General features: G+C 34.1%; 2 protein-coding genes across 8 annotated transcripts; both read left to right on the forward strand.

Annotated features, from left to right (window-relative positions):
• The first annotated feature begins 3,062 nt into the window (after positions 1-3,062).
• Positions 3,063-4,770, forward strand: LOC133815914 (protein MOR1-like). The gene is made up of 5 exons (XM_062248678.1): positions 3,063-3,157; positions 3,365-3,484; positions 3,911-4,013; positions 4,216-4,352; positions 4,648-4,770. The coding sequence occupies exons 3-5, from the start codon at positions 3,971-3,973 to the stop codon at positions 4,768-4,770; spliced, it is 303 nt and encodes a 100-aa protein (XP_062104662.1). The 5' UTR covers positions 3,063-3,157; positions 3,365-3,484; positions 3,911-3,970.
• Positions 4,771-4,888: 118 nt separating this feature from the next.
• LOC133793743 (nucleoside hydrolase 5-like) lies at positions 4,889-10,145 on the forward strand. Of its 7 annotated transcripts, none has more exons than XM_062231043.1 (7): positions 4,889-4,919; positions 5,278-5,343; positions 6,939-7,031; positions 7,236-7,294; positions 8,368-8,629; positions 9,310-9,489; positions 9,629-10,145. In XM_062231043.1, the coding sequence occupies exons 5-7, from the start codon at positions 8,423-8,425 to the stop codon at positions 9,764-9,766; spliced, it is 525 nt and encodes a 174-aa protein (XP_062087027.1). In that variant the 5' UTR covers positions 4,889-4,919; positions 5,278-5,343; positions 6,939-7,031; positions 7,236-7,294; positions 8,368-8,422; the 3' UTR covers positions 9,767-10,145. The 7 variants fall into 7 exon arrangements, 5 of the variants coding, with proteins under 5 accessions (XP_062087027.1, XP_062087039.1, XP_062087030.1 ...); XR_009874951.1 differs by lacking the exon at positions 9,629-10,145 and adding an exon at positions 5,617-5,689 and having other exon boundaries at positions 4,892-4,919; positions 9,310-9,487; XM_062231046.1 differs by lacking the exons at positions 4,889-4,919; positions 7,236-7,294 and adding an exon at positions 5,617-5,689 and having other exon boundaries at positions 4,979-5,343.
• Positions 10,146-20,516: the final 10,371 nt, after the last annotated feature.

Here is a 20,516-nt window from a genome sequence, read left to right on the forward strand (position 1 = left end):
CCGTTTGAGTGTTTTGGCCCCGGGAACATAGTTTTAGACCTCGAGATTGTTCCTACTACTTGGATTAGTTTGGATTGATGTCCCGGAGGCTAGATATTGGTTTGGGAACCTATGTTGTTCATTTTATTGATGGTGTCCCTTATTTGGTTATGATTAGGTGACCGCTAAAGGACTTAAAGTCAAATCGTTCTCAAGGGTCATTCTTTTATTCATTCTAGCTCGAATCAAAGGTAAGAAAACTGCACCCCATATGTGACATGCATGGTTACTTTTGATGCATGTTGGATGTTTAAATGTAAACATTGATAGCATATTGAATGCTTTGCAATCTTGCTCATTTGCATATGGTTATTATTGAGGCATGCTGGATGATTAAGTGTGATGCATGTGATGCACGATAAACATGTGATTAGGGCATGCCATGAATATTGACTATGAGATTGATCAGAGCTTGAGTCTCTATGTTTGTGCATGATCATAATTGTGCTAGCAACTCTTAAGTAAGCGTATTGAATGCCCTACGTTTGAATATTCGACATATTACATATGTTTGGTAGCATTGCTTACTTGTGCATGGCACTGACTAATTAGTCAGAATTGGCAAAGGTGTCAGTATCAACTGTGAAGCTGTGACTCATTAGTCAGGTTCGACAGTGGTACTGGGCACTGGTCACACAGTGCTGACTCATAAGTTAGGATGGCCTTAGCATGTTCAACGCAAGCCAATAAAGATTAGATCTAATCGACATTCTGCATTAGATGACTCAACAAGAGCATTAATGCCGGACCGACCTCAAGTTCGATGAAAACTAAAAGCACTTGTGTGACTGACCCATCAGTCACTCATCTGTTAAGCTAGTGACTTACCCAGCAGTCACTCATCTGTTTAAGCTAGTGACTACCCATCAGTCACTCATCTGATTAGAGCCATTGCAGGAAAGCCCAGGTAACAATTTAGTTACACGGCTATGGGCACCTAGCTCCATAGTGACTTGCTTGTCAGTCATTCAGTATGGTTAACAGAACCTCAAAGTGATATTCACTCATCTGTTCAGAGCTATAAGCTCTGTATGATCATTTTGATCATCATATGCATGGCGTTGGGTGCTGAGCCCCGTAGTGACTTGCTTGTTGGTCACTCAGTATGGTTTACCAGAACCTCAAGTGTCGAATCACTCATCTGGTTAGGATTGACTTGGTAGTCATCCAATCAGAAGGGCGGGATTTCTTATCCTGGATACCCCAGCATTGTTTGAATTCATTTGCATGCTTAAATAAAGTTATGTTTGCTAGGCATACCAGATATGATTTGATATCATGATATGACTGTTCTTGAGCATATTGAGTTTTCTTGCTAGGCTTCGGCTCACGGGTGCTGTGTGGTGCAGGTAAAGGCAAAAGAAAGTTGGACCATCCTTGAGTTGGAGAGCTTAGGTGATGATGTGTACATATGCAGCTTATCGGCTGCCACAGCTGAGGTTTCACTACACCAAATACCCCATTCCATAACACATAAATATAAGTTTATTAAAAAAGTGCTATACTATCTAATGTAAAAATAAAAGCGGTAAATAATAAATAGTTAAAAAAAAAGGCGGGTTAGGAAATTGTTATACTTTCCTTTTCCCTCTTCCCGTTCTATTCTCTAGACATAAACCCAAAGCACTCGTTTTTTTTCCTCTAATCTAAAAACCCTGTCTCTAAGCCGGTCTCCTCACTCACTCTTCCCTGATCCCTCTCCTTCTCTCTCTCTCTCCTGCTCCCTCAACTACGACGGCGAGGGGATATACGAGGCTTCAACCACGGTGGAGGTTGATGGGGCTGACAGAGGCTCAGAGGGACTGCCAGAGGCTCGACGACGTGGACTCGGAGACTCGTTGGTGCAGGTAAAGATCTCTCTCTCTCTCGTTCTGTTTGTGGGTGAAAGATTAATATTAATATATAATAATAATATTACACGATTCAACAATGGCGGAGATCACATGGGAGTGCGACAATGTCCCACCTTCTAAATACCAGTGCCAAGCTCTACTTTGCCCCCCAGAGCCCATCTCTTTACCTCTTCTTCTAGCTTTGCTCGTAACCCTTTTCTCTGAATCCCTTCTTCCATTCCAAAGCTCTCATTGCTAGGGTCTCTCTTTCTTCTAAAGCTTCCAATCCCACCATGGGAGACTCTGCCGACGCTGGAATGGGCGCTGTCCAGAGACGCCTTATGTTTGAGGATGAGTGCGTTTCTTATTACCCTTTTTCCCATTTCTTCTTCTTTTTTGTTTGTCTTCTGGTGTGCTTTGTTTGGTTGCTTAGATTTTGAATAGGAAAAATTGTATTATTGATTTTTTGGGTTATATACTTCGTGGGTTTATTAATTTTTTGTTCTTCATTGTTTTATTTCAATTATTGTACTTTGTTTGTTTGATGTTCTTCTTCTTCTTTTTTTTTTTCACTGTTGAGGTAACGAAGTATATATATCATGGGGCTTAATTTTCTTCCTTAATCTTGCTTCATTACCATGATTTGTTTGCTTAATTTTTTTTGGTGCTACAACATTGCTATTATCAGTATCCCCTTTAAAATTTCAGCCAATCGAACTGAACAATTGTTGTGGTTAGAAAGCATCAAGATATTGATTTTAAATATTATATCTACAGATATGTATTGTGTTTTTTTGTTTTTGTATAGAAAAGTGAATTATTGGATTTTTTTTTCATTGCTTTGATCTCTTATTGTTCTTGCTATTATAATATTCCTTTTCTTGCTCTCTTTGGCTGTTCAAAGTATGAGAAAATGAAAACTTGGGTTTCATTTCTTTGTTGTTTATTTTTGGTAAGAAATGAAAATTCATTGACTGAGGTGATACTTTAATTGAGTATTAACTATAATCAAATGAGTTGAGGTCTATTTTGAGCCAAATATTCATGTGGTTTTGAGATTGGAAAACATTCAAACTAGTTCAGTTTTTTTTTTGGTTGTAGTGATTTAATTTAGGAATATTTGGTTTTGATGTTCCTGTACTGCTATTAACATCTTGTGCCTTATGTCACAGAAAGCAACCAAGTGGTCAAAACGGAAAGAGGCTGTTGCAGAGCTAACCAAGCTTGCTTCAACAAAAAGAATAGCACCCGGTGATTTCTCATAAATCTGTCGGACACTAAAAAAGGTACATTGTCTTTTTATGTTTGGGTATTTCGTTTGCATCGTTTATACCTCTATCTATTGCCAAGGATCTTTTTAATATTGCATAGTTAAGTGTTCAATCTGCTCCATTAAGTTTTAACTTCATGCTTTATATTCTTACTTCTGTTATAAGTTTATACTTGCTTTTTGAGTTGATGAATAAAAATCATTTAATTCTTTTTCTGTACAGCTCATAACAGATGTTAATATCGCTGTAGCAGTCGAGGCAATTCAAGCTATTGGCAATCTTGCTCGGGGTTTAAGAACTAATTTCTCTGCAAGTTCACGCTTCCTATTGCCAGTTTTGCTGGTATGTTCATTTTTTGCTTGCTAAAAAAATAATATTATATCAACTTAAAATGCAAACAGACTGTTTGAATGTAACCAAGCTGTTCAAGTGTTCATTTACTTTTTGCCAGTTACTTACAACTGAGCATGGTGGTATTTTTTTTTTGGATTTTGACTTGTACATTCATTTTTCTTATTAATAAAAGTGCACTTAGTCATACGAGTAGATTCTTTTTTAGAAGTTCAAATGATTTTGATCGTAGCTTTGATTTGTATATAAAGTGAATTTTTTATTCAATTTTACTTTTGATATATATTTTGATCTAGTTTATCTTAGATTTTTCTTAGAAATAATTTAATAAAGATTGAAGAAGGGATATTGGTTTATTGCATTTATCTAACTCCTTTGATTTATCTCTCTCTCTCTCTCTTATTTTTTTTTATAAAGGAAAATTTGAAAGAGAAAAAACCTGCCTCTACTGAGGCACTAAATCAAAGTCTTCAGGCAATGCATACAGCTGGGTGCTTAAGTCTAGCTGACATTGTGGAAGGCAAGTATATCTTTATCCTACGCTGTAGTTCTTTAATTCAGAATATAGTATTGTCGTAGGATTCCTTACTATGTTTTTGGTTTATGTTTTTTTTTATTAGAGATTAGATGACATAAATTCTTTGCATTTGAGTGTTTGTAATCGCTTTGATAGGTGGTAATTTTGATTTTTCCCAAACTGTAATGGATGTTGTCTATTGTAGATATTAAGACAGCTGTAAAAAATAAAGTTCCTCTTGTACGGTCATCAACTCTTAACTGGGTAACATTCTGTATTGAAACAAGTAACAAGGCTGTTATTTTAAAGGTGCACAAGGACTATGTGCCTATCCTTATGGAGGTAAGTGCATTTATGTTTGTAGTTGTAATATATTTCATATTTTTGAACAATCAGTTGAGAAAAATGTGCTAAACATTGCTTATTCCCATTTATTTTAGAAGACAGCTTCAGTACTGGTTTTGATGAGTTTAGAGCACTAATTCATGGTTTGGTGCTCTTACTTTCTAATTTGTAATCTAGAAGACAAAGGGAAATAAAAAAATAATGGTTCAACCTATTTTTGACCATGGATTATCCTGTTCATGGTGTTTCATGGACTCTCTTATCTATATTATCGTTTCTTACTTTTTCACAGTGCCTCAATGATGGGACTCCAGATGTGAGGGATGCAGCCTTTTCAGCTTTGGCAGCGATAGATAAGGTATCGTTTTATTTATTTATCAATTTTGTGCTTTTGCTGCTTAATTCTGAATTTTGATTATTAATGGTATGGATTTATTTCTTCTTTGCCCATTTTATTTAGTTGGTTGGTATGAGACCCTTGGAGCGGTCACTTGAGAAACTTGATGATGTTAGAAGAAAGAAGCTTTCTGAAGCAAAACAGAAACAGAACATCTTCCTAACCCAGTACGTAGCTTTAAAAATCGATGCTTTCTGAATGGAGCTTTTTAATTTCAGTGCTTTTATATGTCAAATGCCTTTGCTTATTGCTGTCTTTGGTTTAGTTTAGTTTGCTGTTCACTTTACTTGGTTGTTTATGTGATACTCATGCTAGTTGCTTCTATCTTTTTTATTACTGGATTTTATTGGTTTCTCTTAGGATGGGGATTTTACTGGGTGGTGGATAACTTATGGCTATTTAGAAGTTGGAAGATTGAACTTCTGAAGTTGCAAAATAATGATACAGTATTTTTGTTTCTTGATCATTCTCACCAAGTACTAAGAGGTTGTTTTTGCTTTTTTTTTTTCTTGATGCATTTACCAGTTGGGTAAGCGGGGTCTTGGATCCAGAAGGCAGTGCATCTGGAGATGTTGTTACATCAGTTAAAAGGTAGGCTCTTATTTGTTATTTTTGTTTGCCTATTTATGTAGTTTCTGCTTTAATAGTTGGTGTAATTTGTTTTTGTCTTTTCTGTATATATACTCTTTTGTATCATTACTTCTTTAATGAGAATTGATTCTATTAATTTAGTCACTAAGTTTGATTCTATCTGCTTTTCTGAATTCCATTGAGCAAGGAAGTTGTCTCGTTTTGCTTACCTTTATGTACATGTTTCTCTTGAAACTTTTCACAAAAGTATTGTTTTCAAATTGTTTTTTTCAGCTGGTCTGTGTTTTTTGCATAATAAAAGAAAGGGAAGACATAAAGCATAGTAAGAAGAATAGCATTAGAAAAGGTGATAATTCCTCTTTGATTTGTTATTTGTAAGCTGTAAAGTTGATTTTACTGTATTTTCCTTTTTAATGTTAGTGGGTTTTACAAATGGTAGTATTCTTTGCCCTGTGATGGAAAAACTCAATGTTGGAAACAATGCCTTGGCCTGATGATTACTTTCCTTTTTTTTTTTCCACGGTTCTTTAGTTTGTTTCTAGATTACTTTATGCCTGATGATGAAAACTTTTATTTTTGTATTGATATGTGCATTGATTTCATTTTGAGCCTCCATCTTTTCTGCTCTCACCATCTTTGGTACTCACCATGATCAATTATTTTATTTTATTTATTTATTTATTACTATTTTCTCATGTTGGATGTGGTGATGATGATCTGTGTTTGCTATTGGTGGTGGTGAATGCCAAAGGTGATGGTTGAAGTGGTGGTGTTTAAACCTTGAAGATGTGATTGGTTCTTAATGAATTTTCAATGTTCATGAAATTTCTAGCATTAATCTCTGAAGGCATTTATATATTAAAATGGTCTCTTTTTACAGCTACAAAATATATATTTTATTGCCTTATGTAATAATATGAAGATATTGTCATTTTTTTTTTGGTTAGTTTTCACTTTCTTTGCATGCTTATTTGCCCTGTGATGGAAAATCTAATTTTCAGAAGCAGTTTCATGGTTTTGCATTATTAGCCTTCTCTCTCTCTCTCTCTCTCTCTCTATACATACATACATATATATTGCTCTCTCTCTCTCTCTCTCTCTCTCTCTACTTTTTCACCAGAAAAAGTCTATTTTACAGAATCTATTGTGAGTGCTTTTAAGGCTTATAATAAAAATTCTCATGTACACTGTTAATGACCATATTAGCTTATGAGATCCGAGGGCTTTTGAATATCTAAGTTTGTTATTCTCTATTTTATAATGCTTTATTTGCTTTATCGCCTGTTAATAGATTAGAGGAAGAATTATTTAAAGATTACCTTTATTATTAATCTGTTTTATAATGCATGTTTTTTAACAAAACTTGACAATTCCTTTGATGCTTTTGTATCAAGTAACTTGAACCTGTTTGCAGTGCATTTTTGTTTACATTGGATTTGATTTTGTCGATATCTATTTTGGCCCATCTTTGCTTCTTAGATTATGAACTTTTTTTTTTGGCCTGATGATGATATTTATCCTCTGTTTTTGCTAGTCTACTTAGTTTTGTTTCCTCAACTGAAATATATGAGTACTGCCCTATTTTTGTTTCTCAGGCAAGTAAAAAAGCCTTGGATCCAGTTGCTCCAGTTTATAAGTACTGCCTTGTATCAGTATCTAACATATTAACTTCAACATGCCAAAATGAGGTTAGCTGTCTCCATTTTCAGCGTTCAAGTCTAGCGCTAATCCATATTGCATTTTTTTTTCTACTTTTGGGTATAAACTTATATATTAAGCTCTTTGAGGGCTCATTTTAACTAAAATCTTAACTGGAACTTGTTCACTTTCTTTAAGTTTTTCATAAATTTTAGGTAGCATAATATCTCTGTTTTTTTTAATTCCATTTACAGCTTAAAAGTCATCCTGCTTTCTCTGAATTGTTAGCCCAATATTCACAGAGCGGTTATAGGTATTAAATTCATTTTTGTTGTAAATCAAAGCATATTGATTCATGATACCATTATTGAACTTCTGAAAAAGCTTTGGAGCTTATTTGTTTAATGGTCATTAACTACATGAGGTGTTCCTCTTATTTAGTATTTTAATTTATATTAGATTGAGCATAAACTTCTTAGTTGCATGAGTGATCTTTTTGAAAGTTTTTTTAAGTTATGATAGGTTTCATACATTTTGTGGCGTATCTCTCCGTTTAGAGATAGAGTTCATCTCTTAAATTAACAAAATTTTCCTTTAGATTAGATTGTATTAGTGTTGATAATCCAAAAGTCTGTTAGTAAAAGCTTTGTCTTAATTTGTTATTGCTTTGTTTGTCTTTATTTTCTTATTTTATTTTATCTTGTCTATAATTCTCTGGTTGTATAGTTCCCTCAAGCCTTGTTCACTTATATGACCCATCCTTTGGTGCCATAGTTGCATCTCATTTTCTTGAACTTTAATAGCATCAGCTTCAGCAACAGATACAGTTTACCCATCTAACACATACAATCCATTTACTTTATTCCATTTCATAACTAGCAGTGAGCCTTTAGTAATCTTTATGATGCCAGGTTGTACTGTTATGGTTCATCTCCATGGCTGCCAGATTATTGTTTAGCTGTATCCATACATAGATATATATATATATACATAATTTTAGACCTTATGTTATAAGCTACTGCATTCATACATATATATTTGGATATAATTGTAGATTTTCTATCTGTTATAAGCTACTGAATTCATACTTATATAGGTATGTCTCAGTGGTTTGCTTTAGAGGACTTGTAAAATGTTTTTTGATTTCTTATGGAGGACATGTTGATTTTTTTTTAAAGTGCTTTCTTTCTGTATAAATTGGCTGCATTTTATTTTCCTGTTACTTGCACAAGTTCTCTGTTTTGTATGCTTGATTCTATGAGCACATTCTAGAATTTCCTATATGTATTGAATCTGATTCAAAGTATTGTATTGTAATGTTTATTGGTTTGAAACTTTGTTTGTTTATTTGTTCCATGGCTTAAACACAAACCTTTTCTCAAGCAGAATTTGATAGCTTTCATCAAGTTTGGTGAGGACTGCATACTTTTCTGGGGTGTAAATGATCACAGTGAAAATGGTGTTGAAAAAAAACTTTTGGGTTATTTTTGTTCTACTCCTTTTAGGATTTGTAGATAATTTGCACACTGCAAAACGCGCTCCTCGGCCTAGGCCTCGCCGGATTCTCTTGGATACAGATGTTGATACGGATGATTTCTTGGCTCTGCTTTACCTCTTAAAGCTTAACAGATCAGAGTTTGAGTTAGAGGTAATTTAAGTCTTCTTTTGGTAACAATAATCTTTTCAGTCTTCACGATTTGTCTATTACAAAGTTGAATATAGTATATCCAACTCAATTTTAGCCACTTAAAGGTTGGACAGCAGCACAAATATGAAAAAGTACATCTTTTTTCCCTTTCTATATTGATTCAATGAGTAAATTACGAGTAGATTATTTCATATTGACAGTTACGTATTTTAATCCTTGATAACAAGTCATTGAGTTTTCTTTCTTTTCTTTTTTTTTTCTTTTTCTTTTTCTTTTCTTCTAGTATTGATGATGATAAGTAGTAAAATAAAAAAACCCTACTTTTTTTTTGGACCTTAATCTCTCAAATATTTGGTCCTACTAATATTTATGTATATATGGTCAAAGGATAAAAGAACTCTTGGCCTTAGGACCATAATGTCGGATCAAATAATTCAATGCTGGCAGTTAACTTAGTCCTAGTGTTTTACCAATTACTATAATAACATCTTTTACTTTTAAAATCTTCTTGCTTTGCTTTTTCTGACTTTAGCTCCCAAAGTCTCCAATTTTTTGAGCTCTCTTAATTCTCATTAAAAAATCTCTCTCCTCAAAAGCTAATTTATTTTCGAACCATATATAGTACATAACCAACTTACAACATAGTGACACATAAGAATTTTCTTTTTCTTTTTTATTAGGGTGTGACTATCAACACAAATGCCCGGACTGATGCTAGACATTCTGTGAATCAAATCTATGACATCCTTTACATGATGGGGCGCGATGATATCGCTGTTAGAGTTGGCGGCGAAGGTGGAATACTAAAAGATGGTACCATTCTTCCTAATGTTGGTGGATATCTTCCCATAATAGAACAGGCATGAGTTCATTGATTGCCTTCTACATGTTTGATTTTTGTTTTTCCTCATAAAAAAACTTAGTACATTCCCATAACATGTATATCATACAATCTCAATTAAAAGCCACTCTAATTTGTGTTTAGTTTATGTATGTCAGGGTGTTACAACCACTGGGGGATGTAGATATAGACAAGCTATCCCAGTAGGTATTGGAGGTCGTCTGGATGTTGATACAAATTTTGGCATTAGAAAAGCTTTTCTTCCTCAGGTATATATAAACTTTTATTTCCACTGATCTGTTATGCTTATTCTATGTATGATAAAAGAGATGTTTGCTTGAGTTGAGTTGAGTTGCTTATTTAAACTTTATATGCTTACAGGTGGAAACTAGCTTAAGTCTTATGTTCTTAATAATAAAAGGAATTTTTTTTTACAATGTGCAGGTATATTGAGATGATATCTTTGGAGCAATTCTTGACAACATTTGTAGTTGAGGCCTTTAGAATGGAAGAATGTATTTCACTAATTTTTGTATACATTTCTTGTTTTGTATTTAGTGATAAAGGAATCTGAATTGGGCATAAATTATGTTGTAATATGATTTCTTAAGCCTAGACTAGTAGACTAAATATTGTAATTACATTTGAGTAATTAATAAAAATCTATTTATGTTACCTTATTTGGCTTCAACTTTCATATTTGTTTTCCTCATTTTGTATAAGTAAAAAAAAAGATTATGTTTCTCTAAGCTAATATAACACATGTGTTATACTAAAGTGTAGTATAACACAAAAAATGTGTTATACTAAAGTGTAGTATAACACAAAAAAGTGTTATACTAAAGTATAGCATAACACAAAAAATGTGTTACACTAAAGTGTAGTATAACACAAAAAAAAGTGTTATACTAAAGTGTAGTATAACACAAAAAAAGTGTTATATAATCGACTATAAATAACATAATTAAACACTTATCTATATATTAAAATAACACATAAATTGTGTTATCGTTGACAGTACAATAACACATCTGTATAACATTGATAAAGTGTTATGTAAAGTACCCTGACCTACGATAACATAGTCGGTCTTAACACATCAGAAAGTGTTATCGTATGTTTTGATAACACATTTTCGGTGTTATTAAAAGCATTTTTTCTTGTAGTGTTTGAAGGAAAGGAACTAGGGCTAAACCCTGTTTTGCCGCTTAAATCGGCTGGTTGTAAATATTTTCTTATAATAGACCTCTGTATTATATTTTTGGGATCCCAATGTATATAGTGAAACGTTATATCTTAACCGAAATTTTTAATCCCTAAACCGCTAATCATACTTAGTTACACATTTATGGCCAAATGACTCGATTAGCGAGTTTAGCACTGTTTGCAATGTGCACCGTAACGGTCCCTTGAGGTTAGGGTGTTACAGTTAAGGTACGTGGGCTCTCCTATGAACTACTTGGAGGAGTCCCCTCCGGATCAGGTCCAGGTTCACCAGGGATCCACAAGGCCCCGATCGGGAACGAAAAGTAGGCTACTCCTAAGTCAATCCATCACCACTTGTTCGGGAAGCATCTGGACCTGGAAGGGCCCAGAGCGGCCCGGACCAGGCAATCTTTCCCTAGAACTAATTCTAAGCAGAGACAAGTTCTAGCAGCCGAAGCAGATAAGCAAAATGACAGGAAATCTACGTTTGTATATCTTTATAGGCAAAAGGCAGAGGAACTTACTATGAGTTGCTGGTCGCGAAAAATGGTGGTTGTCCGGTGGCAAGGACGGAAGAATCTCAATCTTGAACTGATGAAGACGGTTCAACAACTCGTCGATAAGGCAGGATGATGGCGTATGCTCGGGCAAGGGTGCAGGTGCAGGAACTGTTGGAAAAAGGCGACGGTGCAGGACGAACAGACGGTGGAAGATATCGTCGGCAAGCTCGGCATAAAAAAAATCCTTCGAGTTCTGTGACTGGCTCAAGAGTGTAAATGTTTCAAATGAAAGCCTGAGGGGTATTTATAAGAACCCAAATGCTGATTTTTATGATCCAGCGGATGGAATCGATCCCCCATCAGACGGTCCAAGATCGTGCAGGGGCATTAATGAATCCACTCGAGTGCTGGATCGACGCCACTCCGATCCAACGACCCAGAGGAAAAGGTCCTTCAAAGGTCGCTCTATCCTATGGTCCACCTTAGTGTAGAAGTATTAATGGAAAGCGCCCATGCGGATGGGACGCTTCAAAATCTGAGCTGACACAATAGCCTAGGCCTAGCGACCCTTGAGGTGGTTGATGACCTTTCAGGGTCAAGTGCCATCGATGCAGCAGTTGCTATGCAACATGTGTACCCCTCATCACGAACTGAGACATCGGTAAACGAACTCGAACCTTGATAAATGGTCCGGGCTCCGCAGTTGCCTGACACGCGAGGCCCCTTGCCACGGACCAACTATTCTAAGAAGGAACCGGGGAGATAGCCGGGAGTATTGGAACCAAGGCAAGCCTTCACCGCGCAAGCCCAGATGAAGGCTTGGGGGGTAAATGTTATCCCCGTTTCCTGCCGTGGGCCCAGGATCGCGATCCAGGCCCACTTGCCGGCCAATTGTGGTTGGGCCCAGTCCGGGCCCGGTTGGCAAGGGAGTAAGGGATATCGACAGCCCAATTCTATGCGAGGCTCGGAAGGCGTCCGGGGAGTATTGTCCGGGACGGTCATCCGGGAGACAGTATGACTGGCTAGGGGTAACAGTCAGGATCGATACGAACGATCACGTAGCCTGGTAAACAATCCGGGCTCCTGGTGGATGATCCGGGCTTATGGTAAACAGAGAGGGACATAGGTAAACAAACCCGGGTTGGGTCCCCAAGGTTGGTAGGATAAAGCATCTGTGACTCTAACTTCACCCCGTGAAGCGTGGGAGTTGTCCCCACGTTTCACCAGCGGAAAAGGCCACCTCGGGATTGTACGCCGCTAGTTAAAACCTGTGCCGCCACTACTTTGACCGATCTTGTCCCTTGACTCTGCCTTGTAACTCGAGACGCCCAGACCAAAAGCTCCAATTTGTCGGATGATAGATTTGTTTTGGGCTGGCCCAATGGGCTCAAGTTAATGTTTTTCTTTTATGTTTAATTCTTCTGTATTGGGCTTCCGATAGAGAAGCCAGCAGTATTTACACCTTCGTTGGGCCCGGGTCAGCCCGGCCCACGCCCAGTGCACCTGTGAACCTATAAATACATGTAACAGAGTACTGGAGAAGTGATCTCTTTGGGGTGTGTATACAGTTACTCTGCGAAAACTGAAAGAAAACTCCATTGTTATAGATTCTCTAAGCTCTAATACAACTGTCTCGTGGACTAAGGCTCATTAACGCCCCAAACACGTAAAAAAGCTTGCTTATAACTTCTAAACCCTTTCTCTTTAATCTCTATTATCTATTATTATTATAGTTTCCGAAAAACTCGGTAAACATTAGGGTTTTGCATTATTCTACTATCGTCTTAGGATTTCTATTCACCTAAGAGTTTAGGATTCTAAGTAGAGTGATAAATTGCAATTAAGGTATTGTGATGGGTATCTTAATTGCGATGAAAAATAGAACCTAGGTTAAATGAATTGCATGCTTAATGAATTTTTTGCCTAGGTTAACATGTTGCCACAGAGTGTAATGCTTTTCCTAGATTAAATAGATTGCACGCTTAATGGATTTATTGCTTGGTAAAAATGATTAATTAAGAGCACTTAGCTTTAATTAATTATAATAGGGAAACTGAGATAATTGAATGCTTAAGTGTTATCTGCGGGGTTAATAGTTTAGTTGGGAATAAGGAATATTATTTGTCATTGTTGATAGATTGATTTTCGAAGGTGGATAGTAATTCTTGTCTATTTCTTTAAAATTGTTTTATCATTAGTTCTTTACTCTTTTAATGATTATTTTATTTTATGTTATTAGTCTCTAAAACCAAAACCCATATTTAATTTATGTTTAGTTCTTAATTTTGAATAATCATTTGACTCGTAGTCCTTGTGGGTTCGACCCTTATTTACCGCTATACTGAAGTAGCTGGTAAAATTAATATATAAAAATATTTAAATTTGGTACGACATATGATACGCATCAAATTCTTGGCGCTGTTTCCAGAGACTACTGTAAGTTTCTTTATTATCCAATTTAATTACCTACATACTAACTAGTTTAAACATTTGACAATTTCATATGTATATCTTTGGCGACGATACTCAAGAAAGACTACAAGCCATAAAACAATAACTTGAGACATGGTCGTCCTGTTCTTCAATCCACTCTTTCAGCCTGCAAGGACAATTAATCCAGTACAAATACTATTACCATCTGACGACGATTCTGACTCTGAAACATTAGTTAAGTCTCATATGGCTCAGAAAAGGACGTTGAAAGAGTTGGCAGCGCCGAATCTAGACCATCAACCTTTGTGTATTCAGTATCCGGCGTTGGACGTTAATTTTGAACTCAAGTCAGTGCTAGGGTTTTATGCCCTAATTATAACCCAAATTCCTTTGCAATCTCATTTATTATCAATAAAAGAACAGAAATCATATTTTGTACTTGGTCAATCACTTTGCTCACATGTTTTTATTTTCATGATTATTTGTTTAATATAAACTTCTATTAAATCCTGAGCATATAGCTAATCGTATTTATAGTGACGTAATCATAGAGAAATATAAATATGTTATATGTTCAAAATAATTTAGTCCTAAGATTAGTCAGTGCACATGATTTACACTGACTTGCCAATCTATGATATGATCTACTTTCACATTGTAATGTTATGTTCTTTCCAGAACATTAGCAAAGTAGATAAGATCGAATGTATTTGTTGCATTGGACATGACCGATATTGACAGTTGATAGGATAAGTAAACATACCACTATTATCTATTCTAGTCATATCATATAGTTGACCATAGGTCAATTCAATCTCAATTATGAGTGGTTAGTATTCTAACTTATTGTATTATTTGAGTTCTTTGACTTGTTCGTTACCAGCTTACTCTATGGACTAGCCCATTCTTACATCTAGGGAACTCAGTAGTATAATCTACTAGGAGTGTTAATCATAGATATGAACATCTAGAGCTTCTAATGAAGAAGTGAAATGAAAGGATAAAATACAATGTGAGGTAAAACGGTATTTTAGACTCATCTCATTGTAGACCGTCTATAGAGGATTGAGTAACAATTATGGTTGTAACAATGGATAATAAATATTGTATCTATATTTGTTATAGAGCGTTCTATGAATTCAAGAGTGCAATTCCGAGTCTTTAGTGGAGTCACGATGAATTAATAAGTTAGTAAAATTATTTGGATTTATGATAACTTATTGAAGCTTGATTTCATAGGCCCATGGTCCCCACTGTACCTTGGATAAAATCATCTAGATAGTCTCAATTAATTAATTTAATTATCAAAGTTGACCAGGTCAATTTTTGATAGTTTCATAAAGTTATATAATTTTGAGAAGAAAGAGAAATTATGGCATATTTATTAATTAAGATAAATTGGTATCTAAATTAATAAATAAGTTTAAATCAAGGTTCAAATTATAAATAATTAATTTGATAAATTATTTAATTAATTAAATCAATTGAAAATAATACATGCCTTGATTTTAAGTCCAATGGGCTTATAATCAAATGGAAAATTTCACGGGTCTAAAGCCCATGATAATTTTGACCTAGGGCTGTTAATTGACTATTATTTTATTAATTTTTTAATTAATTAAATTACCTAATTGAGTCTATAAAAGGAATGTTATGAGAGAAGTCAAAACATAAGTTTAGATCTCTGAAACACAAGTTTCTGATAGGTTTTAGATTCTTTCTAAACATAAGTCATTTTCTAATCCTTATTGTTCTTTTCTCTTCTTCTCTCTGTATCTATCTTTTGTGTTGAGACCCAATCTAGTCTAGGTTATTCTAAGGATACTTTGCAAGGCTGTGAAGAAAATTGAAGATCAGTTTAGTTTCTTGGTAATACTCTGCGATAGAAAGGATACAAGGGTTAGAGAAACTGAAGGAATGACTCATTCATTCGACTGCGTATAATGTAAGTATTCTTATCATTATTTCTACTTGAATTCAAATTTAGAAACATGTTCTAGGTTGTCTCATAATAACTTGTTTAATATTAGATCTACATGAAAATAAATAAAGATCCTATATAAGTTTACCTAACAACTGGCCTCAGAGCCTTTGGTAATCTTTATTTTCATGCATGAACATGTTAAAAATTGAATTATTTGATATGTTTGAATATTTGGATGGATTTTCAGGTTTAATGAAATATATTGATTTTATGTGATTATTAGCAATTTTTAGGTTATTTTGTTGTGTTTTCTATGCCATTAACTTTTATATATGCTTTCTTTTGTGTAAAACGTGGTAAAAATTAATTAGAAAACGTTTTTGGTTTAAAAAATTGCACAAAAAAAGTTTTCAAATTATTTTTGGCCTGGCTACCCATGCATGTCGCACGCGCGTGCACACCGTGCTCCCGCACGCACCAGCGTGCGTCGTTGTTCATCCCATAATTTTTTTGAAATAAAAATATGAAATTGATTATTTATAACAAAACAAAAAATATCATATTTATTTTATCATTTAAAATTATTTTTTAAAATAAGATATTTGTGTTAGTTGAGATTTAAATAATTAGATATTTTCTACAAAGATTCAAATTCAAATTTAAAAATAGACTAACAACTTAATTTTAAATCTTTTAAAATATTGAAATATTAGAATTAAGATATCATATATTTAAGATTTTTTCTTTTAAATACTTGATATTTTTTATTAAATCTTTATTTGAAAATGTAAAGATCTATTTATTCTATAGTTTTTAATATTTAAATTATTTGAAATTTGAAATTTGTTAGTTAGATATTTTTATGGATATTTGAATTTGTTTAACTATTTTAAGATATTTTAGGATTGTTAAACTATTAATATTTTTTTTTTTAAATGGTTAAAATATTAACTTATAGTTGTAACAACACAAGATATTTTTTGAAAAACAGTTAAGATATTGATTTTAAAATTTAAAATTGGTTAAATTTTGAAAAATATCATTTTTTTCAACCAATTAATAAAATATTTTTTAATAAATGGGATTTAAATTAACTTTGGTTAATTGTTGATAAATACTATTTCAATTAAATTAATATTTTTATTTCAAATTAACCTAAAACCAAGTTGATTGTTGATAAATGAAATTTAAATTAACTTTTATTAATAGTTGATAAATTTCATTTAAATTGACTTATTTTTGTAAACATTTAATTAATTCGAATTTTTTGATAAATTCTAGATAATTAATTGTGATATTTTTTGAAAATGAAATAAATTGTGGCATTTTTGCATAAATTTATAGAATTGCTTATTGCTTATATAGTAACATGATTAGGCCTATCCAATTATAACTTGTCATTTTGCACTATATGTAGTATTTTTTCAATTGGGCTTAGAAGCATATAGTGGCCCATATGTTTGTTAGATATATGGATTTTTCCAAATAAAATATTCATAAAATGATAGGTTTTATTTGGGCCCATTAGAAAATGTAAAGTTTAATTTCCTCTCTTGTGGGTGATTTCACTTGTGAATGCCCATTTGCTTTGCATGACTATAGTTGACCTAATCAATTAATAAAATGAATGTTTAAATTCCTATCTTTTGGACCTTGTATGGAAGTTTGAGAGCCTTTGTGGTAGGAATGACATACTGGACTCAGCCCTCCTCCATACAAGCCCAATTGTTAAGGCTCATTTACCTGAGTTGGATTTAATTGTATAGGTTCATTATATTAGTTAAACCAAAATATTGATTAGCAACAAATTAATTCTAAATTAATTGAATTTGTTTCAATGTAACACTTTAGAATTAATAGGAAATTATAGGACTTTGGATTTAAAAATTCTATTTTTTTTTTCAAATTTTGGTAAACCATAGTCATTAATTTTCTAAAAATAAATAATAAAAATACTATTTTAATTTTATAATGAGCTTATTTTAATAATTATATTCGATCTCCACCGTTGGTTTAACAATGCCAATAACTTAATGGGGCCTCGAGACGCTTTGATTTGTCCCCTACGGAAGGTGTTCATTAGTTATTTTGACAAGGTTAGATTTCGAAAGATAGATAATTATTGGTCAAATTCTACTAGACTCACCCCTATGGTGACTACTAGAACTAAATATGTGATTATCGAAACCGCGGGTCTAGCTCTAAAATAAGAGATTTTGTTTTCTTATTTTGATCGAATAGTAGGTTGTTAATAATTGTGTCTATTATTAAATAAGTTTGCAACTAGTGGTATTTTTTACTCTCGCCAACCGGGACAAGGATATCATAGATTAGTTAAAAACCTAAAGAAATAGAGATATGATTGTTTTTGGTATTTTTTTTCCTCATATATGACATATTTTTTTATATATGTTGTGTTATTTCTTGAAATTTGTGTGAATAGGAGTTTCATTGAGAAAATGGGATTGATTTCTATTTTATTGATGATTACTCTAGATACTCATGTCTTTGCCTAATGCATAGGAAATCAGAAACATTTTCAAAGTTTCAGAAATTCCTAGCGATGACTCAGAACCAATTAGGTAAAACGTTAAAGATCTTGCAATCTGATAGGAGTGGAGAATATTTGGATATGTTGTTCCAAGATCATTTAACTGAACTTGGAATTTTATCACAACTTACTGCCCCAGGTAATTCGCAACAAAATGGTGTAGTGGAACGCCGGAACAGAACTTTATTGGAAATGGTTCGATGCATACTTAGCTACTCAACTCTACCAACTTCATTCTGGGGTCATGCAATTGAAACCGTGAATGACATTCTCAATGTCGTATCATCTAAATCAATCCCCAAAACACCTTTAGAATGCTGCAATGGTCGTGAACCTAGTTTACGCCATTATAGAATTTGGGGGTGTCCGGCCCATGTCTTGAGGAAGGAAAGCTAGAACCGCGAATTGAAGTTTTCATGTTTGTTGGCTATCCTAAAGGTACTTGGGGTGTACTTTTCTATAGTCAGTCAGAAAAGAAATTTTTTACTTCTACGAATGCTACATTTCTGGAAAATGACTATGTCGAAAACTTCAAACCAGGCAACAAAGTAGTTTTAGAGGAGATGGTTAAAGAATTGACTCCAACCAATGTTCCATCGTCATCAACGCAATTTGATAATGAAATTCCCACTCTTCATGTCCAACTGTCCCAAGTCGATTTAAATGAAGTAGGTACCACTGTTCCTGAGCAAATAGTCACGAAGCCTCGTCGTAGTGGGAAGGTTTCCAGGAACCCAGTTCACTATGGTTTGGATGGTGAAACCAATATGGTTGTTGGTGACACTGGTGACGATGATCCGTTGTCTTTCAAACAGAAAATGGCTAGCCCTGAAAAGGAACTATGGCTCGAAGCCATGAAATAGGAAATGGAGTCCATGTACTCAAATTCCATCTGGGATCTTGTGGAAGCACATAGTGACTTTAGGGTCATTGGGTGCAAGTGGATCTACAAGAAGAAACGAGGTGTTGATGGAAATCTCGAGACTTATAAAGCTCGATTAGTGGCAAAGGGTTATACCCAAAGAGAAGGCATGGACTATGAGGAAACTTTTAGTCCGGTAGCCATGCTCAAGACCATATGCATCCTCTTATCCATAGCAGCCGCTCTCGACTATGAGATCTGACAAATGGATGTCAAGACAACTTTTCTTAATGGAAAGCTTGACGAAGTCATTTATATGGATCAGCCAGAAGGTTTTAAAGTAGCTAGACAAGAAGGAAAAGTTTGCAAGTTGAATAGGTCCATTTATGGACTTAAGCAAGCGTCTCGTTCATGGAATCTTAGGTTTGATGAAATAATCAAAACCTATGGCTTTGAACAAAATATTAATGAGCCTTGTGTTTAACAACTGAAGGCAAATTAAATAGTGGTATTCCTGGTTCTTTATGTAGATGATATCTTACTCATTGGAAATTATGTTAAGAAATTGTCAAATTTGAAGAATTGGTTGAGCACTTAATTCCAGATGAAGGATTTGGGTGGGGCAAGTTATGTTCTAGGTATCCAGATCATTAGGGATAGAAATACCAAACTCTTAGCTCTATCTCAAGCAGCTTACATAGATAAAGTGCTTGAACTTCTCAATAAAAAATTCCAAGAAAGGACGTTTACCATCCTGTCATGGAATTCATCTTTCAAAGAAGCAGTCTCCTCGAATTCCTGAAGAGGAAGATGTAATGAGAAAAGTTCCTTACGCATCTGCAGTTTGAAGTCTGATGTATGTCATGTTGTGTACTTAGCCAGATATCTGCTATGCAGTGGGAGTAGTGAGCAGGTATCAGTCAAACCCAGGACCGGAACATTGGATAACAGTTAAGCATATCCTGAAGTATTTAAGGCGGACTAGGGATTATATGTTAGTCTACAAGGGTGGTGTTCATGTTGGGGTTTTATGCCCTAATTAAAACTCAAATTCTTTGTAATCTCATTTTATTATCAATAATAGAATATAAATAAATTTTTACTTAGTCAATCACTTCGCTCACATGTGTTTATTTTCATGATTATTTGTTTAATATAAACTTCTATTAAAATCCGAGCATATAGCTAATCTTATTTATAGTGACGTAATCACAGTGGAATATAAATATGATAATATGTTCAAAATAAGTTAGTCCTAAGATTAGTCAGTGCACACATGATTTACACTGACTTCCCAATCTACGATATGATCTACTTACACATTACAATGTTATGTTCTTTCCAGAACATTAACAAAATAGATAAGATCGGATGTATTTGTTACATTGGATTGGACCGATATTGACAATTGATAAGACAAGGAAACATATTGTTATTATCTATTCTTGTCATATCATATAGTTGAGCATAAGTCAATTCAATCTCAGTTCTGAGTGGTTATTATTCTAACTGATTGTATTATTTGAGTTCTTTGACTTGTTCGTTACTAGCTTACCCTACGGACTAGCCC

The sequence above is a fragment of the Humulus lupulus genome, chromosome 1 (assembly GCF_963169125.1).
Source record: "Humulus lupulus chromosome 1, drHumLupu1.1, whole genome shotgun sequence".
NCBI lineage: Eukaryota > Viridiplantae > Streptophyta > Magnoliopsida > Rosales > Cannabaceae > Humulus > Humulus lupulus.